At 40.8% G+C, this 13429-nt stretch overlaps 1 protein-coding gene across 4 annotated transcripts in view; it reads left to right on the forward strand.

Moving 5' to 3' along the window:
- CPNE8 (copine 8) overlaps positions 1 to 3781 on the forward strand; it is a 71360-nt gene extending 67579 nt beyond the window's left edge. For all 4 annotated transcript variants that reach the window (XM_068189735.1, XM_068189734.1, XM_068189733.1 and 1 more), the window contains one exon: positions 1829 to 3781. In XM_068189735.1, the coding sequence (XP_068045836.1) occupies positions 1829 to 2017 (189 nt within the window). In that variant the 3' untranslated portion in view covers positions 2018 to 3781. The remainder of the gene's footprint in view (positions 1 to 1828) is intronic.
- The last annotated feature ends 9648 nt before the right edge of the window (positions 3782 to 13429 follow it).

Genomic DNA, 13429 nt, shown 5'->3' on the forward strand with positions numbered 1-13429 from the left:
ACGTATTATAAATAAGATTTGTGAAAATGCTTTGCATCAGAGATTATTAACCTGTGCTGAAAAAAAAATGCAGTGAATACCCTTTTGTATTTCTTTGGAATTCATTGCACATGAGAATTGTAATAAAACGTTTATTTATTATTAATATATTTTAATCAGAATGTTGCCCCATGCCATATTGAATTACCCAAGATAGTATTATTTTGTGCTCTTTTTCTGTCTAAATACTAACAAATATTTACTTTATAGACTAACTAAATAAATAAAAAGGGATTCTGTCAAACTGTCTGCATTTGGTTTGACCTTTATTTTGTACCTAGCAGGCTGAAACTGATTTGCCTTTATAAAACTAACTACTCAAATTTAAAAAGTTTATAATTTTTTGTGTGTTAGGTTAATTAAAATTAACTAGTGAAATTACCTATTGATTCTAACAGTATTGTGAAATATTTTGATTAAATTAGTACAGGAAAAGTTTGTTAACAGCAAGTCAATGTATGTGTTGTATTTACTACTGACTGCAACTCATGTAAAGGCATGTTCTTCACTATTTCCTCCTCACTAGTAGGTGGACATGTTGTGGGACTCTGTATTACATGTGTACAAATTCTTCCTCAGTTTTGTTTAATTTCTGCTCCTTTCTTATCCTTTTGCTGTTTAAGATATTTTAGGAGAATATTTACTTGTAGTGATGCACCTGTTGTTTCTCATGAGAATATTGTATATTAGCCTTTTTAATCAAACTCTTAAATTATAGAAAAAGCACTTGACATTCCATCAGTTTCCCTTTGGTTTCTCTTATGCCTTTCATTCTATTCCTCTGCCATCTCCATGTTAGCTGTCCTTGTACATCTCTAGGTTTGCTTACCTGTCCATAGTTCCTCCAGCTCCTCCGACTTTTCTGCAGTGTGAGGAGAGGAGAAGGAGAGCTAGATCAGACCATCTGTGTTGTATAATTGCATTTCAACAATGACACTGTTGAAATAGCCCCACTTTGCTACAGAACAGTGGTCTGAGATTTCATGTCTGCAGACTAATGGGTAAAGTGATCTCTTAGGATGGGATACATATTCTTTAACTCAGACTGCATGTACTTTCTACATAAGGAAAAAAAATCAAGGAGCCTGATTGTTTCCTTTTTGTGTGCCAATAGCACAAGATTCTCATTAAGTATTACAAAATCCAAGCCAGGGCTGGGCAGGTAAATGGGTTAGGTGTTGAACATCTGGATATCACATAACAAGTTCTTTTTTGATCCAATCATTTTTGCTTAGCTTCTTTATGCATTTGTTAGCATCATATTAACAGTGTTCAAGTGGTTCATAGTTCTACTAGGTATAATGCAAAATGGTCAAAAATTTGAAGTCATCCTTTCTGTTTTGTTTACTTCAGAGGTCAAAAAAAAACTACTCACCAAGTGCCAGAGTGAAGGCAGTCTGGTGGGTGGCCCCAGGAGCAAGGAACATAAGCTGAGAATGGCTGAGACAAAATTACCTTCTTGCATGGAAAGGGTTGAGAGATAACGCAAATATATCAGTGAAGCATGTCATCAGCCACCTGAGCTAGCCATGGCTCATGTGAAGGGCTTCACCCAAGTGAAAGTGTTACACTATTTCTGTTAGGAGGCAAATCTATAAAAAATTGAGGTACAATGTGTATTTATAAAATATATAACATAAAATGCAACATATGTATATGTACATTAAAACTCTGTAAGGTAACATGGTCATGTACTCTAACACCCTAGGTTAAGCTTTCTTATTTTAATGTTGTAAGATATATTCTGTGTCTGCATAATGGCCTGAGTGAACATCTCCTTGTTTTGTAGTTTGTGCCATTCCGAGATTACATTGACAGAAGTGGAAACCACGTGTTGAGCATGGCAAGACTTGCTAAAGATGTATTAGCTGAAATCCCAGAGCAGTTTCTGTCCTACATGAGAGTCAGAGGAATAAAGCCATCACCTGCACCACCACCCTACACACCCCCAATTCACGTGTTGCAGACTCAGATATGACTGCTCTGAAGTGTTTAGCATTTATCACAAATCTCTGGATGCAGCAGTAGCTTCTGATAACTTTTTGGAGCTAGAAAAGTTCTCTTCACATACCAAAATTCTCCTATTAGTTGCATAAGCAACTGGAAGGCTTTTAAATGCTAGGAGCAAAATGTTGATGTTCTGAGACTTTTTTTTTTTAGTACAAACACCCTACTTTTTTGATGTATTTATTGGAGGAGAGGAAGCACAAGTCAGGTTTTCAGCTCAGAAGATTGGGTCCTCTCTGAATACTGTGTGTATATAAATGTATAGGAATGCTATTACTCTGTATCAATGTTTACATGTTACTATTTTTAAATTTCAGTACTTTTATAACTATTCTTAAGAATAAAAGTTTGGAGTATTGACTCACATGTCTTCTAGCTTGCAATAGTCTGTCACAAGATAACAAGAGAAGCAATATCTCTTTGAATGTTTGTCCAGACAAGTACAAATGAAAGCTAAGGACAAATATATTGATGTGTTTTAAAGTAACTGAAGTGCTTCAGTCAGTTCTCAGTAATCCATTCATCTCATGTATTGAAAATTTCAACTCCTAAATGTGAATAACATAATTGCATATGACTTATAACTAGCTCCAGACTGAGGGGGAGGTATGTGTATTTTTTCAGAGATTCTCCAATTTCTAAATTTATCTAAGTTTACAGTTTTTTAAACTAACTACTGAAACAAATTAGAATAGTTACTTGCTATAATTAATTAAAGAAAATTACCTCAATCCAGAACTATCAGAGTATTATAGTTGAATCACTGAGCTTATTAAATCATATCATGCATTCCTTAAAGCACTGGAAATTTTGCGTCGGAAATGTCTTTTGAAGTGATTACAGCAGATGTTTTATAATGGACCGTTTTAAACTCTAAAAATTTAAAATCTTAACTTTTTTTTTTCTGTCTAGATTGCCCATTCAAAGGGATACTGGGCTTAATAATAATTGGGTTTAATATTGTCATTTAATCACATTTCCATTCAGGGTGCATGAATAATAAAGTTAATTAACTGGTTTAAAAATTGCACAACTATGTTGCTTTGTTCACCATTTTGTGTACGGAACTACTCAAACAAATTTATTATATGCCTGTTCATATATAATTACAGAATGGTTTTGCATGTATATTTTGTACAAAATACAGAGTTTTGTGAGTTTGTGTCAGATACATTTTATTTAGAACTAATGGCCTTAAATTTCACAGAACTCCTAAAATGATTGTGAATTGCCTTCAAATACTGTTTAAAATGAATATTAATTTTTTTGTGTCACAGTTGTAATTGTCTTGTATATGTAACTTTTTTCGTTGCATATAACCTGTTTACTAATTCTGTTTCTACTGTATGTTTTAATGTACAGTATAAAACTAAGGTGCATTTTTTAAGCATGAGAAGTTTTTTGCCAGAAAACATATCTTCAATATTAATGGCATAACTATGTAAATGCAGAATCTTCCATTTTAAAATATATTTAACTTCCTTTAACTATTTCATGTGGGAAATTACATTTTCCAAATAATTATTCTGTTAACAAAAACAAAAAAAATCTTTGTTTGGTAAAAAAAAATATTGTTTTATTTTTATTTTGAAACAGTTTTTACATAAATATGAACTTTAATTTTCTCACCAAAATATGTATTTCTTAGTGGATTGATGTTGCATGAGTGAAATTTGATACTTGGCAACTACAAATTTTGATGAAAGTGCATCATAAAGAGTAAGTTTAAATCTAATATTTGGTGGTGGTGTTCTCCTTGCATCTTCTACATTTATTTTTTGCACGAACAGTGTTGGCACTTTTGAAAAAACTGAAGTTATATATATTTCTCTTGTTTCATTTGATTAACAAATCTTTATGCTGATATTTGTGCTGGTTCCCAGTGGGCCATGTATTCAACATATCACTAGAAGGCCAGAAAACAAACTTACTCAGCTGAGATTAATTTATTATCTCTCATTTAGCCAGTACCTTCTATTAGTTTAAAGATAAATCTCAAAACGAATCTAGCAGTTCATTTAACAAGTGAAAGAACTTTTAAAGAAAGGTATTTCTTCATCAAAGTTATTCTGTCTATCCAGCCTAAGTACCAGCCTATTCTATTCCACACTGTTGAGGTTTTTTCCTTCTGTTTAATATTGGGTTCTAAATATTTAATGGAAAGAAATAGTTGTGATAAGTGGACTGAGAACTCTAGTGGAAAAGGGCTCTTTCCAGACCTGTGAGATTCCCTGTCTCTGTGCTTGACATCTTGAATGTGTAATGTGTGAGACTCATTACATAGACTGACATATTAACTCTCATTCCAGTTTTAGGATGAGAGTTAATGCTCGGAGCTTGAATTTCTCCAAAGGATCACCTACAGCCATTTTTACTCCTGGCTTTATTCTCAAGGATAATGGAACACAAAATTCTTATTCCTTCCCAAGAAATGTTAGCTGCTATCAAAACTTACTAACTTGCCAGCCTGAAGAGTAGCAGAGAGTATTTATGTTTACAAAAGGTAAAAGGTGACACGTTATGTGATAAATGAGTTGTCCTGAGAGAAGCTGTTGGCCTTGACAAAAGCTCTCTTCCATTGGTATCCATCTTGGAGTAGATATTTTCTTTGTAATACATGCAGAAAATTTGCTGGCACAAATGTTCCTACAAATGAGGGGGGACACTGGCTCATGGAGTTTAATTAAAGAGTGACTCCTTAGTTTGATTCAGACTAGTGAGGAATTGTTCGCTAATCTGGAAGAAGAGACTGGTTTGATCTTGGTTACAAAATAGAATTTTGTAATTTTAGGCAAAGATGGAAAGCGATACAGTAGAATTTGCATGGAATTCAAATCAGCTCAGTGGTCTACAAAGAGAATTTGTTGTGTGGTGCCACAGGGAGGTGTCTCTAGGAGATGAAGAAGATTCAGGAGGGTGGTATTCTCTGAGAAGTTGCATTTTGGAAAGCTGGAAATTCTCACCTAAGTAGGAAAAGATGAAATTCACTCCAGGATACTTAATAAAATGGTTGAAACAAACAGAATGATAAATTATTTATCATCTTTAAGAACTAATAAAAGGACACATAATGAGAAGTTACACCAATGCAATGGGAAACCTGGGAGCATAGTAAGAGGCCATTATAAATGTTGCAGAAATTCTTTAAAAGAGAAATCGACAAGAATAGAAAGAATATGTAGCTATGTATAAATGTATAAGCAAGATATGTATAAAAAGAACAGAAAAACTCAAAAAATTTTATGACTGTAAAAACCTAATGAAACTTCTACTAGAAAGGGAAGGAAAGTTAAATCAATTATATAACAAAAGGATGAGCATTTAGTCTATTAGGGAAAAACTAAATACTCTTTTTTTTTTCCTTCAAGCTTCACAGAGGAGAGATAATAATAGAATTAAATAGTCAATTAAAAATAAATCCAGACTAAGGTTTACCTCTACTAATAAAAATTTGCTACTACTACACAGTTTTGAAAAGATTTTCTTAAAAAGCAATATAATGAGCTTTAGGATAAAAAAGAGGAACAGCTGCTTTAAGAGATTTTAAAAGCAAAGCAGGATACTGGCCTTGTTTGAAGTGTTGTGAAGTACTATAAGGCTGGTTAGATTGTTCAGAAAAATGCTATCACTCTTCCATCATCAAACTCAAGAAATAGAATAGAACAATTGCTGTTCCATAGGGACCTGTCTTACTTTTGGTATTATTCGGCCATTTCAATTGATGAAGCAATACATAATATTTTATTATTAAATTATTGGATTATATCAACTGGAGATAATTTAATAATTTCCAAAAATTGAATTAAACCTTGAAATTATTTTTATGAATTAGAAAAAACTGCCTAAAAGAGGAGCAAATTCAATCAGGACAAGTAGGTAAGAGTACTGGACTAACAAAAATCTACTGCACAGTTACAGCACTTTTTGGCTGTGCAGCAATTCTTTAGAACAGTGTCTGAGGTTGTAGTGGCTCACAAAACAGTGAGGGGAAGGTGGCATAAGTAAAAATGTTGAATAATGGCCACCTGAGATAATCCATGCTCTCACATTAATAAGGCTTTGGCTTATGTACTAGGTGCAGTTTTGAGACTTCAGATATCATGTGGGTCAGCTGGAAAGACTCTCAGAGGGGCACTGAGGACTGTCAGAACAATTTGGGCAAATGATCAGGGAGGATTGCTGTGGGGTTGCCCTCCCCACCAGAGGTCATCTCTAACTCTGAGCTACCAGGGCAAGGGTCGTGCATGAGAGCTGGACCAGCCCGACTGAATGAATGTGTGGGGAAGCAGGTGGATGTCATTGCAGCAGAAATATTTTCAGAAGTCCATTCCCATTGTTGGGTTGCTGTTTCACACTATTCATCTTTTTCATGTGAAATGTCCTCTACTTTTAAACTGGCTTATAGCACTTTTACACATTTTCTGCAGCACTCCCTGGTGGATTTTTGCTTCTTTGCCACTGAGTTGGTAGGGTATGATTTTAGGTGTTCTTTCCAGCCAGCATTTTCTATTGCCACGAGTGTGCAAATGACTGTAGATAACTGGTATTTTCAAGTTGGCCAGCTAGAGAAAGGGTGTAGAGTACTTCAGCTTGGAGCATATGCCTACAGCTGAACACTTGACAATAATAAATTTCATTATTGGAATTTTTATTTGAGGATTTTATTTTGCAAACCATCGAAGGCATTGAAGTAACTGAGTGTTCTTACAGATATCCCATCCTGCAGAAGGTGTACAAGTGCTGTGAGACACTTGTCCAGGAATCATGCAGTGTGGATCCTGGGGCAGTGTGTGCCACAGGTGGTGGGAGAACCTTCCCAAGCCCCAGTGGGCTGTGCCTGTTCACTGAACAGTTCCATCACTCCTGCACTGCTTTGTTTCCCAGGGAGCAAAAATTCTGCCCAGCTCTGAGAAGAACAAGATTGCCATAATGACTGAGGGGCCTGTGTGTCCCTGTGCCACAGGCTGCTCTGTGGTTTGCTTTGCTTCAGGCTGATCATGAAATCAAAGCAATTGACTGGATGTGCAGAGTGATTAGCACTGAATGCTGTGTTTTAAACTGAGTGGGTCATCAGGACACAATCACCAGCCAGAGGGAATTCAAGGAGAAAGAAATTATCTCTCTTCCATGAGCAAAGGGCTACTGCAGACTGTGGAGTAGATGAAATACTTCCCTGGGTACAAGATAGAAAGGCCCTGAAAGTACAGGAGTGACCAGGCAGCCTTGGTGGGTGGCATTCTGTGGGCAGGAGGGAATGGAAAATATCAATATGTGGTCAAACCTGGAGGAAAGGAAGAGTCCAGCAGGAGTCTCTCATGACTGTTTCAGGCAAATGTTGTCATTAATGCAGTAAACAAAGGAGTTAGAGGCTACATTTATAAAGTGAATAAAAGTACTAGCTCACCAGGATTGCAGGCTGGGAAGCCTGAATAAATTTAAAAAATGGTTTTGATGACTTGGAGGGAAGGTCTGGGAAAAAATGGTGGAAAATATTACATTCAGGAAGGAGATAAATAAGCACAAATGGAAAGAAAATAAAAAACACCTTTATAAGCAGCAGTTTGGTACTAAATAATTTGCGGATTACAACTGGACTGCAAACAGAATATGAATCAAATTGTGATACTGCTGCATAAAAAGCAAAGATTACCCTGGAAGATGCTGACAGCAGTTGTGTTCATATGGCAAGAGAGAATCATTTCTCTGGGCTAAGCTGTGCTGATGCCTGAGCTTGGTGCTGTGTCTGGTCCATGGGGCCACACCTTAGGAACAACACAGACAATTTTGAAAGAGTCCAGGAAAGGAAAAAAAGCAGATGGTTTTTAACCTGTGAGGAGAAAATTAAAGCACTTAGGTGCGTTTTGCATGCAGATAACCAGAAGGAGTGTGGTAACTGTGTCTGTGCAAGGGGTGCTGTTCTCAAAGGCCGGCAGTGATGGGTGATGCTGTCTTTGGCAGCTAGGGTAGCTTCCATGAGCAGATAGACAAACCTCCCAAACTGTCTGGAGGCCCCTTCTAGTCCATCTCAGGGAAATTACATCATCTTTATCTTAGAAATTTGTTTAGAACACTCTGGAGAGTTGCTAGGAATTCCCTAATTGTGCAGCCTCCTTGTGAGCAGGGAAATAATACATTAAATAGTTAAATATCCTCCTGAAGCCCCCTTTGTCAGTCCTGCAAAGGTAGGTGGGCTAATTAAGAAAGAAGAAGGGATAATGCAGAGGGAGAGGACTGGAATGGATGGGTGATTAGGAAGGCACCAGGAGGGCTGAAGAAAGCCCTGGTGAGATGTTGTCTGAAATACATGTATGCTTCCAGTCACCTGTTTCCAAAGTAATGGACTCAAGAGGCTCATGAACACAGAGGCTCTTAGGAGACTGGCATCCAGTGGGCAGGTGAGATAACCAGCCCCTGTGTGTGACCAAAGGCTATGAGGAGGGCAAAGTCTTGTGGTGAAGGTCAGGTGAGGAGCAGGATATGCCAAGAAAATTGGTATAAGTGGACAGCAAGATGGGAGTCCCCACCTGTACACCTGAGGATTTGCAACAAGGTGTTGGAACAGCAGTAAAACTGTCCCACTGATAATTAAGTACAATCAATTCTACAGTCGTGACACCTTGGCTTGATGTACTCGGTCAACTGTTCTTACCAACCAAAACCCAGAAATATTCCCTATGATTCCTTTAAAAGGAGCAACACACAATATGCTGTCAGCTCCTCGAGATTCATAGCACTAGGCTGTACTGAAACATGCAGTTCCCTCAGTAACAAGAACTGGTATTTGCCTTGTATCTCTGATTCACTCACTGATAGCAGGCAAATCTCTGCATAAAATAATTGAAGAATCTTTAAGGGATGTTGGAATAAAACTATTGTTAGATTAACATTATCAGATACCCTAAAATCTGTGCTTTGCATGTTTATCATATTGAAATTCAGAAATAAATGCCACCTTTGTGTGGAGAGGAAATCGCTTTACAATGCAAGCTGTAATTGCTCTCCCTCACTGACCTTCTGTTGAGCTCATGGTTTTCTCCTCCAGTTGGAGCTGCAGACATTCAATCTTTTGTTGTAACCATGAAAAGTATTTGATAACAAGAACCTCTCTGGTTTTAAACATGAGTCATCCTACTTTTCTCCTATCTAGACCTCCTCAAAACTTTTCTCCTTTCTATAACTCAGACCTATACAAATGTCAGCAAATGCCACTGTGGTAGCCCTACAAAAAGCCTAAAATAAAGCTGCTTTCTAGCATCTTATCAGTGATTCAGTCACTAGAACTGACACTATGGAGAAATCACACCTGCTAATGAAATTGGCTATTTACCTGTTGCTAAGTGCTCTCCAGCATAGGAAGAGGTTTTATAGCATATAAACCCCCAAACTTACACTTCAGTTGTAGACACACCACAGTTGCTTCTGAAGCAGCTTCTCCCATCTTGCTTGAACACTCAGAAGCGAAGCCTCTCAGAAGATTGCAGGCAGGGAGAAGGTGATGCTGCTGTGAGTGTGAAAAACCACTGAATTGCAGCATTTCAGTATTGGAGATATGCTGTCAGCTGCACCACAACATTTCCCACTGTCCTGGCAGAATTAGCAAGAAAATAAATGTGTTTGAGCGCACACCCACCATATTAGTGAGGGTTTTTCTACCACTGTTGGGTACTTCACAGTACAGAAGACTCTAAATGCTCGTTCATACACGCACAGTGTCATTATCAATACATCTATTACCTGTCATTGCAAGGAAGTACCAGGCTTCCAAAAACTCTTTTTCACAATGACATAACCAACTGAAATGTTGCTTTATTTAAAACATGTTAGACTGAAATAGGAAAAAGAGGATGTTTAAAGTATCACTGTACTTTGTGGGTAGGTGTTCCTCTCCTTTTCCTCCCTTCTCTCCCATCCTCAAGCCAGCACCATGGAGGGGAGGTCCTTCTCCCCAGCTCCGTGTGGGCATTTCCCCTCACCTCAGGCCAGGTGGAGACACCCCCACAGGTGCCCCCTCACGCCAGCTGTCAGGGACTGATGGAAAGGACCACACGAGATGGATGTCGAGTTCTTGGTGCTGCAGAAGTCCCAGAGCCTGGGGCAGGAGCCACCACCTTGCCCATGGTCTCCACGCAACGATGGCAGCATTTGCAGAGCCAGATGTTGCCCAGGCAGGGATAGACCCCGAGGTGCCAAACGGGCTCGGACGCCATCCAGCACAGCTGCATGGGGCAGAGCCGGCATGTCCCACAAGCTGGGTGGCAGCTCAGGAGCAGCGTTTCCCTGCCACACAGCGTGTCCCACAAGCTGGGTGGCAGCTCAGGAGCAGCGTTTCCCTGCCACACAGCGTGTCCCACAAGCTGGGTGGCAGCTCAGGAGCAGCGTTTCCCTGCCACACAGCGTGTCCCACAAGCTGGGTGGCAGCTCAGGAGCAGCGTTTCCCTGCCACACAGAGGGGCTCTGCAGCCACTGCCCCGGGCAGCGCACAAGGTCCCGGCTCTGCTTCACCAAGGGCAGCACAGTGCTCAGCTCTGAGACTGCTCCCAGCAGCATCACAGTAAATAAGGTACAAGGCAACCATTTAGGATCTTTGTTTCCATGAGTTTTCTCATGGAAAATTCTCTGTAAGGCCAGCCTGGAGAAGCAGTATTGGTGCTGGGATCCCCAACTCGGGAAGAATGATGTCTGAACTCCAATGATTTCAGAAGGCTAATTAATTACTTTATTATACTATATTATACTATAACTATATTACACTAACAAGAACTATCACTAACTACTAACTACAAAAAACTTGTGACTCTCTGCCAAGAGTCCTGACACACACGTGGATCCAACTGGTCAATGAATCCAAACACCATCACCAGAATCCGATCAAGCAATCACCTTGGGTAAACAATCTCCACAACACATTCCACATGGACACAAACAGGGAGCAGCGAATGACAGAAGAATTGTTTTGATTCTCTTTTCCCTGCTTCTCTCACAGCTTCTCTGAGGAGAAATCCTGAGCAAGCTGTCTCTCTGTGTTCAGAGGGCCTGTGAATACCACAAAGCAGGGTCATCAGTGAATCCAGAGGGCTTTGGGAAAAAGGGGAAAAATACCTACTGGCACCAGGGAGACTTTTTATCAGTAAAAGAGACTTCTTTCTTTTCAGAACAGGAGTCAGTGAGGATGCAGCTTGCCTGAGCTCTGTACTTCATGTTAGGCAGCTGCTGCTGCAGTTCCTGCCCAGCTGCGGAGAACCAGCCCTGCCTGGATGCAAAGGGATCCTACCAAGAGCTCAAGTCCAGCCCAGGGCAGCACGGGCTTTGTTTGTTTTGCAGAAATAGCTGCAGGCAAGTCTGTGTTTAAAATACACAGGCAGATGCACCAAGCTCTGTGGATGGTCTCTGGGTAAGGTTTCCCAGCCAAAGTAAGTCCTCTGCCATTCCAGCCGGACTCTCCAAGGTCAGATGTGCCTCTGTGGGGTGCTCTGGCTGCGCTGGGCACATTTGTGGGTCACCAAAAGCCCAGCTGAGTTGGTAGGAGCTGCAACATGTGCTTTTCTCTCCAGAAGCTGCTGGCTTTTGCTGTGTGCTATACTGCTGCACGCTCTAAGAGGTGCAGCAGGGCAGCCAGGGCACCTGGCTGCTGGGTAGTTGTGCCTCAGGCCAGCATGCTCGACCCCCAAGGACAGCAGCAGGCAGATTTTACTGTAAGTGAGCACTGCAAAGCTGTATTGCTAACATGGCAGCGCAGGTCTCACTGTTCTGCAGCTCATCAGGCCTGAGAAGCCAGCGAGCTCTTCCAGTTGCTGTTCCCTTCTCATTCTTATTAAATTATGGACCATCTAAATTGTGATTACTCTAAAGAAAACTAAATGATCTTGTCCTCCAGGTGCCTCATTATGGCATCTGTTAGAAATAAGGCAGTGACAGGTGGAGGAAGCTCCAGACATCTGAATCCCTTTCTAAAATTCGCATGAATTTCATTAGGAGCTGGAGTGCAGGGGTTTGGCCATGCACTGCTTTTCCTTCCCTGCTGACTTGTGCCTGTGCCCAGGCAGAAGTCGCAAGAGTTAAGAAGGAGGGAGAAGTCTCTGCATGATTTGAAAACTCTCCCACCTGTTTGTTTTAAGTCTGAGCTTCAGCAGAAACTCAGAGCAGGAGCACCTCCCTCTGTTCCCTTTCTTCCCACTGTCGCGCTTTCCATCCCTCCACCCTCATGGTTTGTCCAGCACCTTCTGCTGCACACAGGGCTGGAGTGTGAGAGCACTGCAGTGACAGCCACCCCTGTTTCATCATGACCACCCACCTGAGCCCCACGGGCAGGTGCCTGAGGGAGCAAGCCCCAGTGGGGGCTTCGTGGGCCCTGGGCTAGGGGGCCAGGGCCGGCAGTGACCTCCTCCAGGACTGCCATCTGGTGCCTTGTGCTGCCTCTGCCCTGGCCCTTAAGGTTGGTTCAATAGCCCTTCTCCTGGAGTTTAGGGCTTTTCTAAAGATTGAATCATTGTGTATGTCCATCATCTGAACAATCTGTTCGGGGAAGAAGTAATAGCTCTTTACCCAGAGCAGCCAGCTGTACCTAAAGTTGGACTCAGCAGGAGTGTGGGTGACACATGGCTGTTCAAGGCCACAAAGGGAGGCACTATTTCTGGGAACACATTTGTTTCCTCCAGTGTTTCCATCTGGCAGAGGCAGAAGAGTTGATGTCTGAAGACCTGTGGTCCCGGTGCCAGCAGAGCCCCCTAGCCAGGGAGACAGGGCAGGTCTTGCTCTGGCAACGGGCACAATCAGCCTGGGAGATAAGAGGGCATAAGCTGTGACCTCACAGATTTTTGTTTTAAACACACTCCTGAAAGGGATCTCTGACCTCTCAGCCCCCTCCTGAGAGCAAGAAATCTGTGCTGCAGCAGATGAACAGGAGCTCTTGCCGGGTAGGAGATGTGGTGGAGTATTGGATGAGTCAGGTATTTCTCACTTATACCTGTGTAGCTGCTGACAAACCTTCAGTTAAACCTAAGAAAACTTGAGCAAAATGTAGGCAGAATCACAGCTTTGATGGTTTTTGGAATGCACTTTTTTGCAAGGAAATCACCATTTTCCCAGCTGCTGGTAGGAGTTGACAGAAAAAAGCAAGAATAACCCCCTGTCCTGTTGCATCAAAGAGTGGGAGGCAAATTTCACAAAGATCAAAGATGTGAAATGGGTAAAATTCAACAACATAGATCTTACCTGCTGTGAGAAATCACCAGGCTAGTGTTTGCCCTCACAAGGAACTGAGAAAAAAAACCAACAAAACCGACACAAAAAGAAGGCATTTGCCAAATAGTTGCTTTCAATTAAGAGACTGTATAGTATGGATAACCATAAGAAACTGTCTTGTGGTGAGCCTCCTTTCTTGGGC

This window comes from Anomalospiza imberbis, chromosome 5, assembly GCF_031753505.1.
Source record: "Anomalospiza imberbis isolate Cuckoo-Finch-1a 21T00152 chromosome 5, ASM3175350v1, whole genome shotgun sequence".
Classification (NCBI taxonomy): domain Eukaryota; kingdom Metazoa; phylum Chordata; class Aves; order Passeriformes; family Viduidae; genus Anomalospiza; species Anomalospiza imberbis.